This window comes from Parasteatoda tepidariorum, chromosome X1, assembly GCF_043381705.1.
Source record: "Parasteatoda tepidariorum isolate YZ-2023 chromosome X1, CAS_Ptep_4.0, whole genome shotgun sequence".
NCBI lineage: Eukaryota > Metazoa > Arthropoda > Arachnida > Araneae > Theridiidae > Parasteatoda > Parasteatoda tepidariorum.
In genome coordinates, this window is record NC_092214.1 from 72,693,616 (window position 1) to 72,718,864 (window position 25,249).

Genomic DNA, 25,249 nt, shown 5'->3' on the forward strand with positions numbered 1-25,249 from the left:
TTTAAATGTTTCTGAATTAAAAATTAAATTGAAAATAGGGCTTTCTCATTTGTTTACAATTGTGCTCATTTAGTTTCATATTGAGTGTTGTATTTTTAGTGCCTACAGTATCCTCACAATCTGGTTATACAGACACATACACAAACAAATTATTTTATTACATGCATAGATAATTTGGACAACAGTTTTAAACAGATAATGAATATTTTCTTACAAATAATGCATTCTATATTTGAATGCTAATATTAATTTAAGATTAATTTCCTGGTACATAATAGCTCAAGCTATAACTGACACAATTAGTTTAACAAATATTGACAATTTTTTTTAACTAAATCAAAAACTCACTTAGAAATATTTTATTACATTTCCAGTATAAGTTGATTTACATTTAATATTATAAAGAAGAATGTATGAATGAAATTGGCCATCAATAACTTTAAACTAAATTTTTACTGGAAAGCAAGTTTCTTACTCATTATGGCTCAATGAATTCAATTCCCAACCACTATGGTAAAAGACCTTAACATCGGATTAACCATGAAAGTTTTTTTGATGTTTTTTCCCCACATGTACTCAAATATGCATTGGTTTCATAGAAAAGTTCTTTATGAAAGCAAACTTAGCCTTTTTTTGTTGCTTAATCGAGAAGTTACTTTTTCTTTTGGGGTTTCAAAATTTCTTGGATAAGGCGATTGAATCATAATTTTAAAGACAGCAAATATCTTCTATGTTATTCTTCTGTTTAATATTGGAAATAACATAAAATTTCTCACAGAGTATTGAAAAGATAAAGAGATAGTACTATAGGTGATTTCATTGCACATAAATTACATTTATAGTTATAAGATGATTAAAAATTAAGCTCTGGGAGTTAAAACTTTCATTCAATAAACTGTCATTTCATTTAGATATTTTTTAAAATATCCTACATTTAAATGCTATTTAAAATTTAAGTACTAAATTAAATGAAAACCTAATTAATCAGGGATTAGCAGATGTCTCCACTTCATAGCAAAGTTTTACACAAATTATTCTACATACAAATTTCTTATAAATTTTTTTCTCAAAATTTAGTTTAAAAATAAATCTAAACATGTGTTTTTATTTATGTAAGCGCAGGAAATCTCTTGAAAACTATATCCTGTAAAATATATATTTGATCAAAAGTAATGATTTTTATATTGCTTTGCATAATCCTATAATACTCCGCTAGGTACCCAGAACCAGCCAAGTAATACATGTAAATTTTACCAGATACCCTGAACTAGCCAAGTAATAAATCTAAATTTTATGGGGTATCCAGAACTGGAGGGTAAAATATTCTATTTTCACCAGGTACCCTGACCTGGTACATCTCTAATTTAGAGTGCTTGTTAAATAAAGTTTATTAATTAATAGGGTATCTAATAATTATATTGTATTATACAGTTGTAACTCTTCTTATTTGAAAGAGATGCAAATTTTTGATTTTTTCTAAATAAAATTAGCGTTTGACCATTCAAATCAAATATGTTTTTCAAATTATGAAACATCCCCTTAACATTTATAAGGAATTAGGTTTTTAATTTGGCCTAATTTACATGTTCTCATGCATATTTTCAGTACAGAGGAAACTTCTTTGCCAATGTTATATTTCTTTAACTAAAAATCTCTTTTAGAGATGAAGTTTTATAACAAAAATATCTTATATTTATTTCTCTTCATAGGTTGTTAGTAATATGATTCAAGATTCACTGTTTGTCATTGAATGTATTGAAGGTACTATTCTTTATAAACAGTGCAGTTTTATTGCTCATTTTTAAATAATTGTGTTGAATTTAGTTTACATATTTTGCAGGTACAGGTGATGAACAATGTTATGTGTATTTGAAACAAGTGATGTATTAACTACTTATAAACACTGAAAACTCAAAATGAAATTAATATTTAAGATTCATTATGGTTGAAGACAAAATTTTGTGTGTTGTGCATTCAGTTAAATTAATCAAATCTAGTAACTATTATCAAATTATCATTCATAAGATATTGTGTACTTCATAGAAAACTAGCAGTTTAATAATCATCTAAAAATATTTATGATGATCCATGAATTTGAAGAAGGCTTTAATAAGAGTCTACACAAGAAATGAACTCAAGTTGCCATGCCTAATCTGTATTGTGTTTAACATTCTTCCTTCATCTTTTTTAATTCTCAAGAAATTTATTTCAAAGAAGATACTCTAGTACTCCACGAAAATCAAAATGAACATGTAAAACAAATATCAATCGCCAGTTGGTTGTGGAGGGTTATGCAAAGCATTTAGACATTTGAACAATGCTACAGTGCCTATAGTTAGAGCTGAAGACAATTTTGCACAAATTGGCTTTAGAGATGTAAAAACATAGTCTTTCAACATGTAGAGTACAATTCACATCGAGTATTTCTAAATGTTTACCAGAAAGACTGGCTGGTATTCCTGATTGGAGTTTAGCATTCATTATTATTCACTGTTTCATTGGTGTCATTAAAACTGCCATGCAGTTAAAGGTCTGTCTTTTACACTTATCCACATTGTTATGAGTATTTAGCATATTAATGCAATAATCATCTTTTTCTATTACCATCAGAGTTGATTTGCCACCTCAACGTCAATATGGGTCTATGTATTTTATAGTATTGGTAGGATGGCCAGCTTGCACCCAGAAACCAGATGGGTTTTATTTTCCTCCCCACCTGGCCAAATTTAACGTCCTAATAAAACAAGTAATAAATCAGTGAGAGGTGAAACAAGAGAAGTCTTCACTTATCTTCTTCTGTGGGAAGATAAAGCAAGCATTAACTGTAGAATATGGGTAGATGTGCTCTCCAGTTGATGGAAGCATCAGGTTCTGCCTGTCACATAGTCGTCATTGTTTTTCAGTTATTTTTGTGTGCACAGATTTTGAATTAAAAAAACTACATAAGTATGAGACAGTAATAAGCTCTTTCAAACATATATATAAGCATAAAATCTCCGAAGGGCAGTTTTACAAAAAATATGCAGTTACACTTACACGCTCCCTTTAATGTGATTTGGTAGATTTCATTGCTTATTAATTTGGAATGTCGATAACTAAATAGGCTTAGGTATAGTATGATAATATATAAAAAAAAGTGTGATAATCTTGAAAATATTTACATATGACCAAAAGTACTCATGCCTCTCTTGAAATTCTTCTGTGCCCCTCAGATTGAGAATGGCTGCACTATTAAAAAAATTCATTCTTTTCAATTTAAACTTCACTCACATCTGCATACAACAACACAACTGAATGCTCTAAGAGAATGAACATGCTTTTGTGCTGAAAGGCAATGACAGCTTTGTGCGTGCTGTAGACACCTTTCACTTATAATAAAATGTTTATGAAATACTATCTTTATATACTATCTTTAAAATCATTTAAAATAAACTAAAAATTGCCTTGTATAAAATGTAATTATAGAAGAAATAATGATCTATTGAATAATAGAAAAATATTAAATCATTATTGCTATCAAGTAATTTTCAGGGAAGATTAGATGTTCTCTACCCGTACTAATATAGGTTTATAAAAGTATACATAAAATATATATTACAACAATAAAGGTCTAGATAAATCAGATGAATTAAGACATTATCAAATGCGCTATTAGCAAATATTTAAAGAGAAAAAGAAGTTGTACTTTAATTCCACAAAAATATTCCCCTTTTAATAACTATTTTAAATATATATCAAAGAGGAAAATATTTAAAGAAGGAATCTATATTTTTTGTTGCTAGCATAAAATTTACTAAGATCTTGGTAATTACCTAATTTTTACTAATTATATTAGAAATTAACCTTTCTATATTGTTTCTAAATAGCCCCCTCAAAAAAAAACTTAAATTGATATTGCTTTTTGATATAAAATAGAAGTATTTTCTTTGTGAAATATTAAGGTTTATATCAATTTCACATTCTGGAATTAAAATCGAAGCACTCGGAATAACTTCCAATTTAACAATCGGATTTTAATGTATTAGGACTTAATCTTAATGGTTCGAGAGAGTAACCCCAAATGTGCTAATTGCTTAGGGCAGACGATATTTTAAATTACAAAATTAGACACAAAAACTTACTGTCTCTGAATAAACATACCTTTTTTCGATGGATTAATATAAATATATTAAAAAAGAAGAAGTAGCCGTAATCTGGGAAATATGGTTTTGATTGTTTGTTCAGGCGAGCGGTTGAAAGTTTGGACCACTTAATGTTAATTTTACTTTTTGTGTATTTCTACGTAGTTACAGAACTTTTGAAGTGAATTTTAAAAAATTTTTACACACAATTACAAAATTTTTTAATCTAAAGATAATTCCTTACAAAAAAAATTTTCAACACTTATTTATAATTTTTTATTATTTTATTTAATAATATAAAAAATATTTTTGAATTGTGATGTATATGAATTTTTATATCATTTTAAAGAATGTAATTTTATATAGCAAAAAACAAAATTTTAATAAAATCTGTCAAATATTTCCTTTAAAGTCGAATTCGAATGAATGACACATTGTGACACAGCATCAAAAAAATCATTCATATGTTATTTTTTTTATCTTTGATTAAAAAGTAAATTAAAGTAAGACACAAAAAACATTCTGAACTGCTTACCGAAATTAAAAAGTGATGTTTTATAAAAAAAATCTGACCTATTTTCAAAAAGCTAACATGACATAACACACTAAATTGAAAAGAATGAATCTAATAAATGAAAAGAAAACTAAAACCACATGGTCATTCTCTAAGGTGGCCCCTCCTGCTTTTGTCTTGCATTAACTCTTTGGGAATATTAGCAAAAAGCTTAAATAAAACTTTTACATAGAGAACTTTTGACTATAAAGTTCTTAATTCATACTATCATATTCATATAAATATAATTTAATGCATATCAATATAAACTAAGAATATATAATTAAAAAAGATCTATGAATATATTTTTCAAACAAGCAATTTTTAAAAAAAGGAGGAAATCAATAATTTAGTAAGCATTAAATTATGGTCTTGTTCGGTGCCTCCGTAATGGAGCAATTGCCCGCTTTACCCACCTCTTCCATCAACCCTGGTTTTTGGTCAGACAAAGAAGAAATCTGTAACAATGTGGTTGAGAAATATCTTAAAATGACACCAACAAAACATACTGTCGCCACCTCACTGCTACAATATCCTGATTGCAAATGTCCTCAACTTTCTGGGCTCTGCTGCCACTACTTTATTTACAAACATCATTTAAATTTTAATGTATGTACTTTACAAATTATAAGATGTTTAATTTTTTAATGTTGTCAAAAATTTTCATGAGTCAATTGATCAAATTTCTCCTACAGTTTAAAGTATTTAATTTGAATGTCAGAAATTGTTGCTCATATCATAGGTTGATACGATATTAATAATTAAATTATTAAATGTTATTTAATAACTTAATTATTTTTATGTACATAGTGTATAAATGAGAATTAAAGAATGTTTGTGTCATTACACTGTCATTGAACTCTGTTGATGAAATAAAAGTATGCAAGTTTGGTTTATAATATTTGTGTATATATATTTTTGTACAAATTATGTACATCAACTGTATAAATTTTTGAAAACTAAAAGATATTTAGTAGTTCAGTACTAAAAGAAAACACAAATATTTTAAATTCTAAATAGATAAAACTTCTTTGAAATAAATGTGCTAAAAAGCAGCAGAAATTTCAAAAAAAGTAGCAATAAAGGAAATAAAAATATGACCACCGAAGCCGACGTCTTCAGGGGGTACCGACCTCGGTAGCCATTAAAANGAGAAGCAAATGCCTAAATTAACTCCCTCAGTACCCCGATGGTTTTGTATAGAAGTCCAGGAAAAAACATGAAATACAAATAACCAATTTGGAAAAGATTTCATGTTAGCAATAAAGGAAGTCCAGGAAAAAACATGAAATACAAATAACCAATTTAGAAAAGATGTCATGTTTTTTCCTGGACTTCTATACAAAACCATCGGGGTACTGAGGGAGTTAATTTAGGCATTTGCTTCTCCCTCAATTAGAAATGGTTTTGTTTTATGGCTACCGGGGCCGGTACCCCATGAAGACGTCGACTTCGGTGGTCATATTTTTATTTCCTTTGTTTCCTTTATTAGTAATTCAGGGCTGTTTGTGTCCGAAAAAAGGGAAAAGCAGGTATTAAAATAATTTGAAATGCATTCAGAGACATAGAACCTAGGCTTTTAAAAGTTATATTGTGTACACAAGACAGTTTCCTTTAATGGAAAATTACTGTTTATAAGTATTGGTAAGCAAAAACATTTATTTCTTGTGAAAACAAGCCAGAAATGAAATGATTTTACTTCCAGGTTTTTCTCTCTTCTTCAAACTGTCCTGATAGCTGCTTTTAAAAAATTCATGAATTTTGTTTTCACTTATCCAAGTCACATTCATTTATTCCAATAGTGTATGTGCGCTATGCTTCGTAACTATTTAAAACTTGCTTATCTTTGTTAAATCAAACATGACAAATTAGAAGTTTTATGATTTTTGAAGTTAATTTTCTAAAATTTAAGAGTAAAAAACAGTTAAAAATTGTGCACTACATAAACAAAGTTGCATATCTGAAAATAGGATGGGGCTTCATGTGATATTTTATTGCAGAATAAATATTTAAAAAAAATGCAGTTTGTGTAAAAATAAATAAAGTGTGTTTAAGTTAACTTGTCATAAATTGTGAAAGTGAAATAAAGATCTGGTTAGTGTCAATCAAATAATCAGTTGTGGCGGCTCAGGGGATAGATCGTTCGCTTCCTAATGAGGTGGCAAGGTTCAAATCCCAGAAGTGTCTAGTGGATATGAATTTTGCTCCTGGCTCGCACCAACTGCAGTACTGACGTAAAATGCTCTCAATGGTAGACGGATAATGGGTTAGAATCACCTAGTCGCCAGGTTAACCATGGGTGGTTTTCATTGTTTTCCTCTCCATGTAACGCAAATGAGAGTCAGTTCCATCACAGTTTTCCACGAAGGCTAATTTGTTCCAATGTTTGATCCAGAAATTCCCCTGTCTTCTGAGTTTGGTTCAAAATTACAAGGCTACAGAGTTAAACATTCATAGTTGTAAACTCAGAATTGGGCCGGCTGTTCAATGCCAATTATAAAATTATCTGCCTAAATTAGCAGATCAGTGTTTTCTTAGAAAGTATTGTTTTTATGCAAGTATAAATTGAAAGATTTAAATGCAAAAAGTAAGTTTTTAAATAAAAAGCAAGCAAAAAATTATAAATAAAACAACAACCATTTTGGGTTGAAAAGTTAAGATACTAATTTATCGAAAAATAAACAAAATTTGAATAATCATAGTTACTAAAATATTTAATAACATTTAACATGAACCTATAATCATTTTTCTCTCCAAAAATGAAAGTTACTAGTAAATTGTTTTCCAACATTTATACTATATGTAATAACATTTAAACAACAGGACTAGAATATGAGTAATCTATAAAATAGTTAAATAAAAAACTTCCTTTTTAATAATAAATATAGATTAAAATAAAAGACTAAAACATTTAAATTGAATAGGCTTTCTAAGGGAGAGGCATTTTTTTAAAAAATCTTTATGATGTTAAAATATATTCACTTTGTGTCAAGAATTAAAATGAATGTTGGCAAACTCTGAAAAAAGATTAATAATTAGAGTTTAGATGGGATTAAAATATTCTTAACTAGTTGAATGAAAATATTCCAAATGTCAAGTTATTGACTTCTTTTGTTACTTTTTTCATCTGTGTGCATTCATGTATTGTTAGCTTACTCTCACTTAGATGAGAGAAAAGTTGCCAAATCATAGTAAGGTAGCTAAGTAACTTTTGATCATTTGAAATTCTAGTTTTAATATGCTTGTTTTTTTTTTCTCAACTAAAATTTTAAAAACACATAGGGTTTATCAAGATTCATTAAAAGGTACTTTTGCTGTATTTCTAGTAGTTTAATTTGAATCTAAATGAAATAATGCAGTCAGCCTTTTTTTTTGGGGGGGGGGAGTCATTATGCAGGTTGTCTATCTTAAAGAATAAGAATGTGGGCAAAAATTAAAACTGTGTCTCATATTAGCCCCAATTAAAGGGGGATTAATAATTTTTAGTAGTTTTTATTTCAGTGTTTATGGAAGGTAAGTTTAGAAATCATGGGGCATTTTAATTTTTAGACACTTTTTTTTCACATACTCAAGTTACTTAATGAACTCAAATTTTTTTTTTGCACACAATCTTTCCAAAAATTTTTAATTCTGTGCACTGCAAAAAATATTTTCATAGAAGTTATCATAGTAGAGTTTGAACAACAAGGCTCATTACAATACTCATTACTACAATGTTGAAATGTATTCAAATCTTGTATCTTTAAGTTTATTACAATCTCAACAAAAATAAATAAATAAATACTACCTGAGCAATGTAAAAACTAATGTTGAGTAACACCACAGGCAATGATCCTCAACAGATCCCCTTTTTTGCTGGAAGTGATGTCACAGTTAATTTAGAAGTTTTAAATATAAATAGCTTTGTTTAATTGGCATTTTTCTATGTAGTTTTTCACATTTTAATTGATGTTGCAACATCAATTTAAATGATGTTGCATCAATTTGTATGATTAGTGATTTAACTAAAAACATTTTTGTATGGAAAACAGATCACAAGTCATAAATGTTTAAACAAGAAGTGGCATCCTAGCTCATAGATTTTGCAGCAAACAAGAATAACATGGAAGTAGAAAAATTGGTTCAATATTACAGTTAAGCCAAAACTGTCTTCACTTTTTGTATGATCCTCGTAATAACCATGAGGAAAACATCACTTTGGTATAACAGATTCTGTCATTCAAACTAAGTTTCTGGAACAAATTATTTAATTGATTTCATATTTAAAAAGAATTAGTTGCATGATGGTAAAATTTATAACTTTTGTTTACATTTATTAGTTGAATAATGACTATGTAAACTTATTCATATAAATTCCTTATGGCCCAGCACCTGTTAAATCTTTTCACTGTATTCTAGTTACATTCTATAACTGGATACATTTTTCTCTTGAGCCCCCCGATTTTTTTCCAGATCTAAGATTCAGATAAAATTTTTGAACTTCATTTCCCCTGTTTTTTTTTTCCTCAAACATTTTTGTTGAGAGCGATACCTTTAAAGAAAGGTGAAAAATAAAGTCTTTGTTTTATAAGAGTGCAAGAAATAACTTTTAGAACTGAAGATTTTTAAATAAAACTTTAACAAAATTAAACTATGCCTAGTGTAGCTTTGTACCATTATACGCTTTTAGATTTCTTGAAATTAGCTTTTTTTCCAATTTCAACTGATTTGAATAATAGTGAAAAAATTTATATTTTTCAACAATTTAGAAACAGTTTGACCGCTTGCAGAATAGTATTGGTATAATTTTGTAAGAAAAAAAATTGCAAGAAATAATAGAATAACATCCTCTTCTCATAACATGTTGTAGACCAAATCTACAGCACTAATTAGATATTAAGGCAAAATGTCAATTCCTTGAGAAGAATTTAATTTCAAAACACTTATTCGATTAACAACGCAACAATGTCAGAGTTTGAGTAAGTATTTTGTTTACACACAGAATGAAAATGCTTTTGAATCAAATTCAGAAACTGATTATAGAAAATAATTACTGTACATAGCATTAAAATATGTTAAGGCTCAAAACATTTTAATTTCTTGTAAGGAAGGCCCTCTGTTCTATTGTACCCACATTCCTCAAAAATCTGGCTGTGATCCAATTGTTTGAAATACAAAGGCAGGTAACTGAAGTAAATACATGCTGAATAAAACTTATTTTTGAAATATTTTACTCTTAAAACCTAAATTAAAATTATGCATTGAATAGGAATGTTTGAAAGTGGTAGGGAAAATTTTCATTATTAGCAGTTATCTACCATTTGTATCCATGATTGAAGATAAATCAGAAGTATCTTTCTTACATTGACAAGAAATAAGATCTAATATTAAAGAACATCTATAAGATAGCCAAGTCTATAAACTTTTTAATATTTATTTGTTTGCAAGAACTACAGTAAAAAACTAATCGCATTCAACAGTTTTCTTAGATATAAAGCATTCCTCGGTAAAAATAGACTTCAATATTTTATCCACAAATAACATACAGTATGTATGTATAAATTTTTACTTCTTGCTAAGACTTTTACTTGTAATAAAGCTTTTTTTTTTGTTTTGCTAAATTGGGCATAGACACTTCAGATTCTTGTTCCATTGAATTAAAGCCAGTTTTCAAAACAGAAACCTGGTATTGGTTAATTTTTTAAATACAGAAAAAAATTTTGTTGGACTTAAATGGTTTAAACACAGACTTATTTACTATGCATTTATTATTATATCACATGGTGTATCGACGTAAGTCTTGAAACTAATCTTTTTTAAATTCAATCATTTATCGATTGAATAATATTGGTATAACTGTTTTCTCCCCCCTTCCAGGATAGCAGCCATAGCAAAGAATATATAATGTGAGAAGTCTAGCTTCTCCGATACGTAGCAGGGGCCAGCAAGGTCCCTCTGTATGACAAGAAAAGCGCCAAAGGTTTTCGAGCTGACACATCTTTCATCCATCATAAAACTTGTTTAACAACAAATTTTTCGCCATCTTTAAGTGACTGATATCTATTTAAATTATACACCTATGTTAAAATAATAAATTATATTTATTTTTTAATGAATTCGTCGCAAGTAAATATTTTCCTTGTTTAGTAAGTAAACCTTTTTCAAAACCATATAAGTCTAAAGAACAAAAGCAGACTGGGTTTGAATAACTTTTCATTAGCTGTTTACATGAGTGGGAGGAGACAAGGAGAAAGGTGTTGCTTGCGAGATAAGGACGGAGGGACCCTCTGTTAGGAGGCAGGTTGTTTTCCTAGCAATACTTGCACACCTCGATGGAGGTAACCGTTGCCTCCGGAACAGGTTTACATGGGGGCCTATGAGAGCTGGTCTTCTCACTTATATATTCTTTGGCCATAGTATATTTTAAGTCATAAATTTTAGTATAGTTTGAAAAATCATATAAACTCTCGATTCAATATTGATGTTTGCACGTATTCACGCTAATGTGGTACAAGAAGTTTAAAGCTTGAAATCTCTATTGCAGCAACAGCAATTTTACATTCAATAATGTGCAATTTTTTTTCCCTAAAAAAATCAATATGCTCATTTCGCGAACTTAGTTTGCATATTTATCAAGAAATTATTTTAATTAAACGATTTATTGATGAATAAAACTTGTATTCTTACAAATACAGTTCTTCAAATATATATACATACTAGTGGGCTGCGCCCCCCTGCTCCCCAACCCCCGAAAATTGCTACACAATCTTATATGGTTTGCTTCGCAAACCAAGCTCGCTTCGCTCGCTACTAACTTAGGTACATTGCAAATGCACAAAATTCTAAGAATTCAAAACAATCATTCAAATCCATATTAAAAATTTTTTTTTAAAAAAAAATTACATCTTTTTAGTAAATACTAAGTCATTAAAATAAATTTGAATTCAAATAAATGACATGTAATTCGTTAAACCTATTAGAAATGTGCTATAGTATAAAATCTTAAAGCGTAACAGCACTACTGAGACTCCTTTTTCAATGAATAACAATAATAAAATAAATTCGTAATATATAAATTCGTGAAAAAAAGCGCTTTCGACAAAATACTAAAATAGATATCTATTGCCAAAGACTACTCACTTCTGCCTAGCTTAAGGTTATTTAAGTTTCCGTTTTTAAAAGCGCTATATGTTGAGCTACCTCAGCAAGATTTGGCATGCGACATTTTTAGCAGCAATCATTGGTCGATTTTCTAGCGTTGCCATTCGGGGAGTTGTAATGAGGCTTTTTTTTTGTTGCCATGTAAAGGAAATATATATATATAGATTTTTTTAACACAATATTTGAAATTTTAATAACTATCTCAAAATATGCAATCAGTTCTGCCATAAAATTTTTTAAGGCTGCCACCTTAAAAGGAAATAGTTTCCTAAAATTAACAAAGCACTGCATGCATATCTGCAGCAAAAATTCAATTTTAAGAAAACGCTCATAAAACAATTATATTAAAAGAGAGAAATAGTTTGATGTTGCTTAAGTTAAATTGGTTATCTAATCCTTAAGCAGCAACTAAGGTAAGAACTTCAAATTTATGTGTTTTTCTTGTCCCAGGGAAGTCAAAATAAAAACAAACACTTTAATTTTGTAATTTTTTATTACATTCTCATAGCACATGTTTCTTTTAGCATTTACTGGAATGGGGGAAAAAATGTAACCAGATTTTATTGTGAATGAAGAAAGCCATTAAGCATCACATATTTAGCACACAAGCTTTTTCTCTGGGGGGGGAAAAATTCTGATCAATCAAATGAAATAGTAATCTGAGAAATGAAACATTTTTGTGAAATCAATGTAATTTCAATGTTACACCATGAATCTTAGTTCCAATCCAAAGTTATTAATGCACATAAACAGCATGATGTCAGGGTTAGAAGTCTTACAAATTTTTTAAACACAATTTTTGTTTTAATATGAAGACATATAAAAAATTTTACAAATGAAATATACTTTAATTAATCACGAGTCTACATCTCAAAATCAGATTTATGAGACAATATGAATTAAAATATATTACATAGGCTGTAGGTGTTAATTCAAACATATAATTTTAATTAGACAAAACAGCATTAAATAATGCTTATCATTTTAATTAGATTGAAATGGGTTGAGAATTAAATATCAGTGTCAAACTAATAACTCTTACTATAAATTGATCGAACTCTTTATTTAGAAAAACTAGTTCTAATTAAACCAATTCATTAATAGAATAAGAAATCACATCCATGTAAAGTTTAAAGAACTTCTGCTGCCTAGGATCAACATCAAAAATAATGTGTGCAATAAATGTTAAGAAAAGTACCAATCATTAGTAACTAAAAGTAATATTGTTTTATTTCAGACAAAAAGAATTCATACATAAAAATAACCTGCTTTAATCTAACCATGTAAAGACTCTGCTATTTTATATTAGTCTATAGAAAGGAATGATCAATTGAGTTGGTGTCTACAGCACTTATGCTAGAACTTAAAGCTTTAACAGATTACATAATTTTTTATAAAGAATTTAAGCAGATTTCTCCATTTTAATAAGTTCCAAAATGCCATCTTGCATTTCTTTAACAGCCTGGTACTCCGTTAGGCCCATACGCCGCTTGTTGGAGATATCATAAACTCCTCCTTCACTCTCAGTATGCTCGCCTCTAGTACCTGAAATGAAAATATTAATTTGTAATTTTAAAACTTGCCTACTTTAGCATTTCTAAAAAGAAAAGAAATGTTTCTTAATTGAATAACATAGATAATTAGATTATGATAGATAAAATTCTTTGATTACAAAAAAATATTATAAATTATTGTTCAATAATTTCTACTAGTTTCTTTCATTTGACGATAAAAATGGCGTGTAAGAAAATATTAGTGAAGCTCATTAATCATTCAAAAATCAGAACCTACTATTTTCGAAAAGCAATTATTTATCTTCTATTTCTCAAAAAAAAAATCGTTACATAAAATGACAATTTATCAAGTATTTTTTAAAAAAAAGAGCAACATCAAAAAAATAAAATTTTTAAATCATTACTTCATACCATCATTGCTCATCTGAATGAAGGTAAGAAACCTTCATTCAGATGAGCAATGAAACACTTTCTTTAATTTTTGTTGAAAATTTACTCAAAACTTTTCTTCATTGACTTTATCTTTATACCACCCATAAAATTTTCTGGCTCCCCACAAAAATAGCTGCCTCATTTTACACAATGGGAAAAAGTTCTTTACATCCTTGAAGTGTCACGGGGTTGGACATTAACAAGACAAACCCAAATTTCCTGAGATTCCCAATGTAAAAATTGTCATGATATTAAATAAAAAAATCTATTTAATAATTTCATTATTTATTTTATAAATAATTTATTTACAAATATGTCTGCGATCGTAATTTTTTAAAAGATTGAGATGCTTGTTTAATAGAAAGTGAAAATAAAAATAATTAATTAAAATGAAAAATACACCATAGTACCACTGTTACATTTAAAAGATATGATTGATTACATAAAAAATTAATATGCATAATAATTATATCGGAACACACTTGCGATAGATTTAGGAGTTGTAATTAAACTGTTAGTACTTCAAATAGTTTCATGAATGTTTGCAAAATTCCTAAGAACTCCAAGTTTCCAGAGAGAGAGAGTGACCATCTGGCATTTTAGCTATAGCCTTGGTCTTTCCATCTACTTTATTGAAATACCAGAAAATGACAAAAGCACTTTCTCCATTGTCATACATTGCCTCCAAACAGGCAATTATTTAAAATTAAACTGAAACAGATATATTGAATGTTTAGGATGTAAACAGAAGAAACTTTTTTCTGCATTTTTTGGGTAAAGGAGGTCATTCTGGAGACTTTTTCATATACTCTCACTAAAGACAAGTTTCTAATTTAATGTTTATTTTTATTTTTTTGTATATTTCAATATATTCTTTAAAAATATTAATCTGAAAAATTTTTAATTTAGTAAATACTTTTTATTTGCCTCCACTTTATTTGATCATCAATTGTTTCAAAAGAAGTTAATTGCTTTAATACGTGCTTCACAATTTAGTTTTTATTCACTTTTTCATTTCCAAATTTTTCCTTCTAAATAAACTGTGTGTGATAAACTCTGTTTCAGATCATTCATTCAATATCCTATTCATTATCTTTTTGTTCTCCAAATACCCTCTAAAACCAAAAATATTTAGCAACTATTTTGGCCAGAAACAGTGAAATGTAGAAAGCCCTTGTGCAATGAATTTTCCAAACTTTCTTGCAAGAGCTTCAGGAAAAATTTCTTCAAAGGGACTAAATAAATTAAAAATTTTATTACATGAATAAGTGTAGCAAGTAGTAAAACTTCGGACTAGTTTTTAGATGATTAAGCTTTTAGTCCCATTCACCACCCCAAATATTAAAAATAATTAGTAACACAGATAAAAGGGCAAGTTCTTGAAGGTCACACAAGAAGGTTTGGAAAATTCATAGGAAGAGGACCACCTAACATTCCACCTTCACCTGCATTTAGACAAAATTGTAGTTAAGTAATTTTGTTGTTAGAGGAAGTTCGTCTGAGAAAACAAGGAGGCTGAATCAAGTGGATGCAATGCACATTGCAGGGGGGGGGGTTATACAGAAAATAATCATTTTTAATTATCTAATTTACAAACTAAAGGGAAAATACCAAAAAAAATGGTTCCCCCTGGTTAAAACCATTCATATTTCGGAACTTTCACATCTCTAGCCTATGAAAAGAAATTTAATAGTAAAAATAGTCTTTTTTACCTTCTTTTAAATCAATTCTCGGTCACCAAAAGTATCAAAAAGTGATAAATATGGTGTTCCCAGAAGTGAGGGGGGGGGGTACAGGAGTCATTTTACACGAAGAACAGCTGAAATAATGTAAAAGGTTTTTTCTTCAAACAGAGTAGTATTACTCATTCTGATGTAAAACATTGGACACTAGTTTACATAGTTAAAAAAGAACCATTTAAAACTATTAATAGAGATGAATTTGATGTAATCATTTATGTCAACAATATTTTTAAGCAGCCAAATTTGCAGCACTGTATATAAATTAACTCTTTAATAATTCTTTGTAGTAAGAGAGTATATATACCAATTTTTATAAGTGCTATTTTTAAATTAATTTAAATATTTTTGAATCTACAAGAATGATAAGAGAAACAAACAAAACTGTGGAGCTTATACTTTACCTCTAACTTGCAGATTAAACTTAGCTGCAACAGCTTCTAGTTGTTGTTTGTTTTTAGCTAATTTAGGCAGTTTAATGTGAACAGATGCTCGAATAGTAGTTCCCAAATTAGTAGGACAGAAAGTCAAAAATCCCAATCTATCATCATGAGAAAATGGAAGTCGACTTTCAATAATATTTACGGCCTGAAATTCATATAAAGCAGCATTTTAAAAAATACACAGAGTAGGCATTACAAATAAATAATACTTACATTAACTTAGATATTTAGTAAAACATGTCTGTTTAAAATCTAGCAAATTTCAAAGCAGGCAGGCTTTCCAATTATTTAAAAAAAAATTATTTTCTAAATTTTAAATTATAGAGTAATTGGATCATAAAGGATACTTCATTTACAGAATTTTTGTAGCATTATACTATTTGGTATAGAGAAAGTAAGGAATAAAATCACTTGCCAATCGTTTAATCCCCCCTTAGTGCCCACTTACCTAGTCACAATAAATACATACAATATTTTTTAAATCTATGTCTCAACATGAGGGTATAATTTTTATGATCTTCGAAATAGAATACTTATTCAATTCTGCTTACTAAATGCCTGAATAAGCAGGCTCTTATGCGAAACAGTGAGATTATGTAAATGTTTTTCTTGATAAAAATTTGTTTATATATATATTTATATAGCTTCTTTAGCTTAATAACATATTCTACAAACATAACGGAAATCAAAATAACAGCCTATAAATTTATTTTTTATTTGCTAATGGTACAATCTCACTCAGAGATTAACAGTATTATTAGTCACAGAATAGTTTAACGCCATCTCTGAAAATATTCTTTAGGTTAATATTTATATACTTACATCTACTAGTCTTTTATATATTTGCTTCAAATCGCCTCCTTTTTGCATAGAGATTATTCTCAAATGATCTTCCTCATTTGACCAAACCAAAAAAGTTTTATTGTCATTGTGATAAATGCCTCTTCCTGATGGCCAAAATCTACAAGCATTAGCAGCTTGCAGGAAGCTGAAAAAATTAGAAAAGAAAGAAAAAATGAAATAGACTGAAATCAGAACTGTTAAAATAAATTTAAAACTAAGAAATTAAAAGTAGAAAAAAAAGGCAAATTATATACTAACATGCTACAAAAAAATAAATTATTTGAGAATTTCGAAAATAGAACAGAAGAATTTTGAAGAAATGATAAATTTAATACTTCCAACTGATTAGAACAAAAATTGCAGAGATACTGGGTAAGTTAAATAAAACAAAATGTAACGAAAAACCTACTATATTTGAAGGGTAGCATTTACTGAATTCAGTTATGTTATGCTTTAAAATACTAGGCTTTACTTTTGCTGGATAAATCCTAATAGTTGCTACACAAACCTACATGAATGAGTGTATATATATGTATTTCCCCAAATTTATTAACCATATTACATTAAATATTTTAATGAAAACATTTATAAGAGTTTTCCTGGCTTTATTTTGAAAGATTTAAATATTAGCTTTAAATATAAAACTCTTACTAGCTTTATCAGGATTATACTACCATTATTAGTATTTTTTAAGGTATATGGAAATTCTGTATGTCACGTTTTAATATTGCAAATTAATTCAGTACTTAACACAATACATTCCAGACTTGCTAATTTCAAAAGGAGCTGCAACCCTATAAGCTGCTTTTATAATAATCTTATTTTCTCAGAGGGTAAATAGTGCTGCTTGCCCTTCACAAAAATATAAATAAAGGTGGATGCCTAATCTGACTCTTTCAGTTCTTTGAATCTTTGGCTGTTTTAAAATAAAGCTGGCATTTACCAATAGCTCAAAAATGACTCACCGATCTCCCTCTTTAAAAAGAAAGTGATCATCAATAAGTTTCTGCTGAGTAGCCTTGTCCATGCCAGTTAGTGGATAATATGTGCCTTTCAGTTCTCCAGACATGTCAGACAGTATACTGCTGACTTTCTGTTCCATTTCTTTGTATTGCTAAACAATTAAAACCATTTTTATTTTATAAATTTGTAAAATAACACAAATATTGAGACATTAATTTTTGTGAAAACATTTGATTATCGATGGGGAAGTTTTATTGAGGCAAATACTCCAAATGAATCTGTCAATACAGCTGCAAAAATTGCTTTACCTGTTGCAGACGATAAGCTCAGCAGACAAAAAAATTAGTCACTAGTGCGCAAGTGACATGCTCAACTGTGTGTGCACTGGCCTCAACGTGATCAAAGGCAAGTAGCTATCAATGAGATATTTTTGTCTTAAGCAGAAATTGTGTGTAAATATGAGTAAATGTAAGGATGTGACATAGTAGCAATTGTGTTGTAAAAAAATTTAAAAAAATCAAATACATTGTAAGAACTTTATGATTAAATGAAAATTTATGATTAAATGATAATTTATGATTAAAAAAACTTTATAAATGTTTAATCAAAATTAAATTAATATTAAAACTATATTATAACAATATTTTAGAAGCTCTATTAAAAAAAGACTTACTAAAAAATTTTTTTATTATAATACATAGCCTTAAATGCATAGCAACCATTTTGAAACAAATGCATGATTGAAATTTCAAGACTAGATGAAATAGAGAATTTAAAGAATACTTCAGGGGTCTGTCTAGGTTTTTCTGAGAAATACTTATTTTACGAAAATTAAAAATTATATTAAAAAATCAACACAAAAATATGGATTGATGAAACAAAAAAATAAAATTTTAAGAAAAAGTATTTTGTGAAACTATCGTTTTTCCTAAAGTTGAATTTGTGAAGGTACCACTAAGTGGTAGTAAATTTGGCTTGGACAGACCCCTGTTCTTTAACTATTAAAACAAAGTTTCAATTAGCAAACCGTAATTTTAATTTGAAATTGGGATTTTTTTTCCTCTTGATTTTTAATATGACAAAATAAATGTAGCAGATTGTGTTTATAAAAGTAGTCATTAATCAAAAAATAAATAAATATTTAATCTATATATTTTTATATTAAAATATTCATTTTTAATCCTATATCAAAATAGATAAGTTAAGCCCAAAATTTTTAAAAAAAAAAAATCTATGTACTCATTGGAACTTTTTTTTCACAAAATTTCTTAATAAAAAATCTGATAATGTCAAAGATACTGCAAACATATTATGAGAAAAAAATACCAGTTAATAACTCTACTGCTTCAAATAGACTTTGAAAAGGAAGAATGACACTATATCAGGAAAAAAATATCTGAATTTAGCCTTTTTTTTTTTCCTTTCTATTTTTGGCATATTAGGGTAATTTCTTTTTAATATAACTTCAAGCTTTAGAAATATACTTTTTCTACCAATAAAATATAATGTAGATTTTAATTCCATGCTTTTTCAATCAAAAGGTAGAATTTTAATTAACACTTTATTTGGAAATTTTTTTTTTTGAATAAAAAATCATGTTTATTAATTACTTTCTATATCTATGCAAGTCTATATTAAGACACCATTAAATGTGCACGTTAATCAGTAATTTCAAGCTCAAGAATTAAAAAATTTTTAAAAATGTAAATTCAAATGTGTTGGAATTTAACATACACCAAGAAAGAAAGTAATTTTGTTAACTAAAATTAATGAAGCAATATATTTAAAATAAATTTTAAAACTAAGAAAAGAAAATAATAAAAGTTTAAATAATTTAAAACACTGTTTTTTAACTTTTAAAATCAATATATATATCTATATATAAATCAGTTGATTTAAATCAATAAGCCTGGTTACACAAGGTCACAAAAAGACTACGTCAGAATTGTGGTTGGACAAAGGTCCTGCACGACAGGGACCGGAAACGAGTTTCACGACTTGTCAATCAAAATTGCTTCCAAACTGACAGGAATTACTTCAGTTAGTGAATGAAGGTCTATCCCAACCTGTAAGTGAGAGAACATTGCGACGGGAGCTACGTGCAATGAACATTTCGAGTCTCACACCTTGTAAGAAGGGATTGCTCACACAGGCACATAAAGCTGTGCGGAATGAAATACGGTCTGATGAAGGTCGTTGAGTGCACCAAAGACCAGATGAAGCATTTCATCCTGACTGTGTGCAAGGTCAGGTTCATGCAGAGGTGGGTCTGTCATGTTTTAGGGGTGTTTTTGTAATTATGGATTAACTTAATTACATCTCGATCGGTCTGCAAAATCACCTGGCTTGAACCGCATTGAAAATTTGGGGATATGTTGGAACAACGTGTAAAAAGACCGAAATCAGCATCCTTGCAATTCGGTGGACTTGCGCGATCAAATCCTCAGTGAGCGGCTTAAACTGGATTTAATGTACCTGCAAAACCTTGTGGACTCACCTCCTAACTGAATCAAGACGGTTATCAAATCCAGAGGCAGTGTTACATGTTATTAAATAATGTTTTTCATGATTTCTCTAAGCATGACCAATTTTTGTCAGGTGTGCTTATATTATTTCAAACAAGGATTAATATCAGATGATTTATCTACTAATGATTAACCATCTCATCTTTAGTCATGCATTAGTATGAAATGTCTTCGACTTAATGTAAAATTAGTTAGCAAAAAAGCAACAACAACAAAAAACTTACCTTAAAATGTTTAATTAAAATTTTTTAAGGGCAATGAAGTCCAGTTAAAATCTAAATTTAAGATTTAAAAAAAAAAAAAAAGACAAACTTTAAAAATTTTAGTCAACTCTCACTTGTATAACTTATAAGTAGTATATATAAAGATATGATAAATGGCATTTTTAAAGAAACGCTGATAGAAATAGTCATATGATAACAAAATTGTTTTCTATCTTACCGGTTCAGTTAAGCATGGATTAAATGGATAACCTTCTAAGCTTCGACCACATCTCACTCTGGTTGATATAACAAATTCCCCTTTAGGATCCACATTTACTAAAGTATTTACATCGCCAAAATCTTTAGCCGGATGTTTATCAGATGATCCAAAGCCCATGTGATATTCTTCAATAATGGGATTGAAAAGATCGCCAAAAAGTGTATAGGATTCTGCATCTGGGGCATAAACGCCTACTCCACTGTCAAGATTTTCAACACCTAGAATTGAACTCTTAATATATTTAACAGCAAAAAATAAAGCGACAAAAGTGGCTAACAACCTTTAAGAAAATCAGAACTCTTAAATAATTTTAAAAATTTTAAGACACCACTTTTACAAAATTTTAAGACTTTTTATATCTTACATGACAATTTAGAGCATTTATTTTATTTATATACCATAAATTTTAATAAAATGGAAATCATTTTAATTGATTTAACACCTAACAAAATCCAAACACAAAAACTAATTTTTGAATAAAACATTTTGATCTAGAAACATTGATTAAATGCACACAAAATTGTTTGCAGAAAAAGGGAACGTACACAATATTACCCAAGTAGGATTTTAGCACCTTGATTCCCCCTCAGTCAACAGAAATAAGTATGTTATAAACCATTTCCCTTGCATACCTTAGCAAGTTGCAACCCTCCTTTGCTTCTTTTATTTCACTTTTACTATAGTAATCTAATTTTTCAAAATTTAGGATAAAATTAAAAAAAAAAAAAAAAAAAAAAAAAAAAAAAAAAAAAAGGATTTAGAACTCCGCATGAAATAAAATTTATTAATAGAAATTTGACTTTTTCTTATCTCCTGATTTCACTCATTTCAAATTTATAAATTTGTAAGTATTTTTTTTTTGTTGCATATTTATATTTTTATTTATTTTTTTGAATATAAGGGGATTTTAATGTCTTAAGAAAATCTCCCTTAGATTCTTTTTATAGTAGCAAAGTGTTAAGCATGGGGACACACTTTATCGAAATTTGAAAATTCAATGTCTGTTGCTGTTCAAGTGTTGATAGATTATGAGCTGTGGACACTTTCTTACTATGACATTTTCAGATCTTTTTTTACGGTTAACTTCACAAAACAGCTTTCCTAAAAATAAAAAGGACAATGAGGTTCCAGTCAGAAAATCATTCCAGAGAAGCTACCATTCAATCATCAGTAGTACTAACACACTTAATGTACCATTTTTAAATTATATATACCCCTTATACCAAAAACTGTGTTGCACACAACATAAATTAAATTATTATATCAAAGCTATGGGGGGAAAAAAACAATACATTTTAACAGATATCTGTATTTGAACACAATATCCAGTAAATATTAGAAGATACACAAAATGAGAAATTTGTAGAACATATTTAATGATTAATGTTATAGATTAAATGTTTATTATTATTATTTTAAAAACTTGTACTGACAAGTATTTCGAATCTAAACTAGAGCTGAAGAAATTTAAACCAATTAATTTAGTTAAACTTTTTTTTATAAAAATTCTAGATTTAAATCCCTTTACCAACTAGTAGAAAATTAGTCATTTAAACTTAAAAAATTATCTTAATGCACATTAAAAATAGGATATAGAAGTTTGAATACACATTTTATTAATGTTAGTAATTAGCTTCGATAAATTTAAGAATAAATTAAAAACATTTCAGAGTACTTTTCTATAAGCAACAGAAATTAATCTTTTTTTATTCTATTACTAAAACCCAGAGCCCAACCACTCTCAATTGAGAAAGGAAAAAAATTAAGAAAGATCAAACATAAAACAGGGTTCATTCTAGGTAAGGTTCATGGGTCGCCCTGCCTGGCTTTTAAATGAAAAACTACTGAAAATGAAAAATATCTTACTTCCTTTCTGAAATGAAATTATTTTTTGTATTGATGGATTTCAGAAAATCGAATTAATGATAAAAAACACCTTGCTTACAGATTCTTGGAAGTTTTAAACCTTAAAACCCTATCCAGGGTAAGCCACTGTGAGGTACCGTATTTTTAAACTTTTCATGCTTGCCCTGCAGTGTTTGCTGCAGATAGCCGATTCTATTTTAAATTAATTATACTTAAGTTATATTAAACATGGTTCTCCCTAATCTTTTTCTTTTTTCGAAGGCCGCCCTGCCTGTCCTTTGATTTACATAAATTCACTCTCTTTATAAAAATAAGCTACCATCTCTTAAAAACACTGCTTTTTTATTTATATTGCATTTTTAAGAAAAATCAATAAACTGTTAAAATGATAATTACGCACAAAAATTATCTGAGTTAAAGATATAATTCTGATAACTATTACAAATATTCACCTTTGTAAGATTGTTCTCAATTGGTAATTTTTATAAGTTTCCTTTTTTTTTCTCTCAAGGGTATATTAATAAATTTTTAAGTGATTTTAAATTTTTTTAAATAAATACCTTTAAAAAATGCACCTTTAAGTGTTCATTTTCTAATATCTTTCAGTACTAATTAAGGAAAAAAATTTTAAACTGTTTATTAAAAAATATATTTTTTTTTAAATGTATGCTCAGAGATTGTCTCTTAACATGCCTGCAATTATTATGTATAAACTACAATTTTTCTATTATTTAGATAAGGGGTGACAATTACTTTTTGAAATATACACATAAAATAGTATAAGAGGGTAACTAAAAATTTTTTGAGGATCTAATTCAGTTATTACATGATATTACACACTTTCAGTTATTACATGATAAATTTTTATGGTGTTAAGTGAGTGCCCTTTCAAAACTCAAAGTGCCCTTTTCTGTGAGGAAGTGCCCTGCCCCTTTTTATTCTTAGGGAGAAATCAGCATTAAACTTTACACTTATTATATATTTAATTTACATATTATTACAGGTTTAATGAAATTACAGAATTTAAATACCTTGCAACATCAATGAACGAAAATAACATAGCAGAAATAGACTAATGCTTAAGGGCAAACATCAAACTAAAAAAGTTTCACTAGCTCTAGTTTAGTATTAAGTAAGGCAAACTTTATCATAAAATATGATTTATATTTTCAGAATTACTTTGTTTAAAACAAAAGTTTTTAGTTCCAAGAAAAATTTTATTAATGGACTACTATAAACAACTCATAGTACTGTTGGATTAAGATAATTTATTTGTATCAATCAGTTAACACGTTGAATGCCATGAGGGTCGCCAGTGATTATTAGAAGCACATAATTCGAGTAAATTTTTAATGCTTTTAATATTCTTGTTTTTATTTCCAATGGCAGGACATAAACAAGAAATAACACAGAAAACAAATGCAAAGACAAAACAGGTGAATAAATAAACTAAACAGAATGACCGAAGTCATTGCCCTAAAAGTTCTCTGGCTTGCCAATAAAGCGATTATTCAGAGCCGGAATGCAATGCAGCACAGCGGCGGAGGTGGGTCCTATTAATGGGCTCTGCCAAGTTGCAGAGTGGACAGTCAGGTGAATTTAGAATACCGATGCGGTGCGAGTGTTCAGCCAGACAGTCGTGGCCCGTTAGGAGTCGAAACTGTGCCACAACTTCACGGCGTGAACCATTATATTTAGGAGGTCATCTTTCCACCGCTTGGCTTTTATTCTTTCTTGTAATTTGGAAGCAAGAGTTCTTTTAAAAACTTGTTTTAGATGTAGCTTTATACTGTGGTAGGAGATCTGTATGTTTTAGCTGGAGAAGCCCAGCGCCCCTCTTTGCGAAGAAATCTGCCTGTTCGTTTCCATAGATACCACAGTGCCCAGGTACCCACAGGAGCGCAACACGTTTCTTTGGTGATGTCAAAATTTCTACGAATTCCTGGATATGGAGAATTTCACAAGATGAGGGAGAGATTGAATTTATGGCTATATTTTTATATTATTATCGTTAATAAAATGGTTTGAAGAAATTAATGCAATATAGAACACACAAAAATCATTTTGGCCAGACGGGCAAGCCATGTAAAATTAGTGTGGCATTCAACGTGTTAATATTCCCTCATACCCACCCATATTTAAATAAAATTTGGAATAAGTTCAAGATTTCTTTAATCAAACAATTTTAAGGTTAAGTTTAAAAAACAGAAACACAGTGAATATGCTATAGTACGGCTTTCAGGAGAAGAGATCCAGACACCTGTCTCGCGTCGTGGCGGGAACTATGGTTACGAGGGTAAGTCACTTCTAATAGGGGTGTGGAGTGAAAGTAACTAGTTATGTAATGATCTTAGCTTGGCACAAGTCTGCAAATCTTTTCTCCCCTTCCCTAGTATTAGTGGCAGTCTTAGAGGAGCTAGTCTTTCTTTTATTCTCTCGTTTTCTGACAGAGCAGCTTAGTTTTTAAGAGATTTTTTGTGATTATTTTAATCGTTAATTATTTAATTGTTGTTAGTTTTGCATTTGTCTTAATTTTTGTTTTTATCTTTTAATCGTTGTTAATCTTGTTTGTTTTAATTTTTGTTTTCATAACTAATTTTTTAAAAATTTTTGTTAGTTATGCCTTT

The 25,249-nt window shown here is 28.7% G+C and overlaps 2 protein-coding genes across 11 annotated transcripts in view; one reads left to right on the top strand and one right to left on the bottom strand.

Moving 5' to 3' along the window:
- LOC107452167 (transcription factor CP2-like protein 1) overlaps positions 1–5,573 on the top strand; it is a 106,085-nt gene extending 100,512 nt beyond the window's left edge. For 5 of the 6 annotated variants that reach the window (XR_011638152.1, XR_011638153.1, XM_021147816.3 and 2 more), the window contains 2 exons: positions 1,710–1,761; positions 1,841–5,573. Coding sequence is in view for 4 of the 6 variants with exons in the window: in XM_021147816.3 (XP_021003475.2) it covers positions 1,710–1,761; positions 1,841–1,890 (102 nt within the window). In the remaining 2 variants the exon portion in view is untranslated. The remainder of the gene's footprint in view (positions 1–1,709; positions 1,762–1,840) is intronic. The other variant, XM_043048191.2, reaches the window with a different exon arrangement.
- A 6,715-nt stretch (positions 5,574–12,288) lies between these two features.
- Positions 12,289–25,249, bottom strand: part of LOC107452170 (arginine kinase) — a 38,414-nt gene continuing 25,453 nt past the window's right edge. For all 5 annotated transcript variants that reach the window (XM_016068491.3, XM_016068490.3, XM_016068489.4 and 2 more), the window contains exons 3-7: positions 20,715–20,974; positions 17,751–17,899; positions 16,765–16,930; positions 15,904–16,087; positions 12,289–13,359 (exon numbers count right to left, since the gene is read on the bottom strand). In XM_016068491.3, coding sequence (XP_015923977.1) covers positions 13,217–13,359; positions 15,904–16,087; positions 16,765–16,930; positions 17,751–17,899; positions 20,715–20,974 — 902 coding nt within the window. In that variant the 3' untranslated portion in view covers positions 12,289–13,216. The remainder of the gene's footprint in view (positions 13,360–15,903; positions 16,088–16,764; positions 16,931–17,750; positions 17,900–20,714; positions 20,975–25,249) is intronic.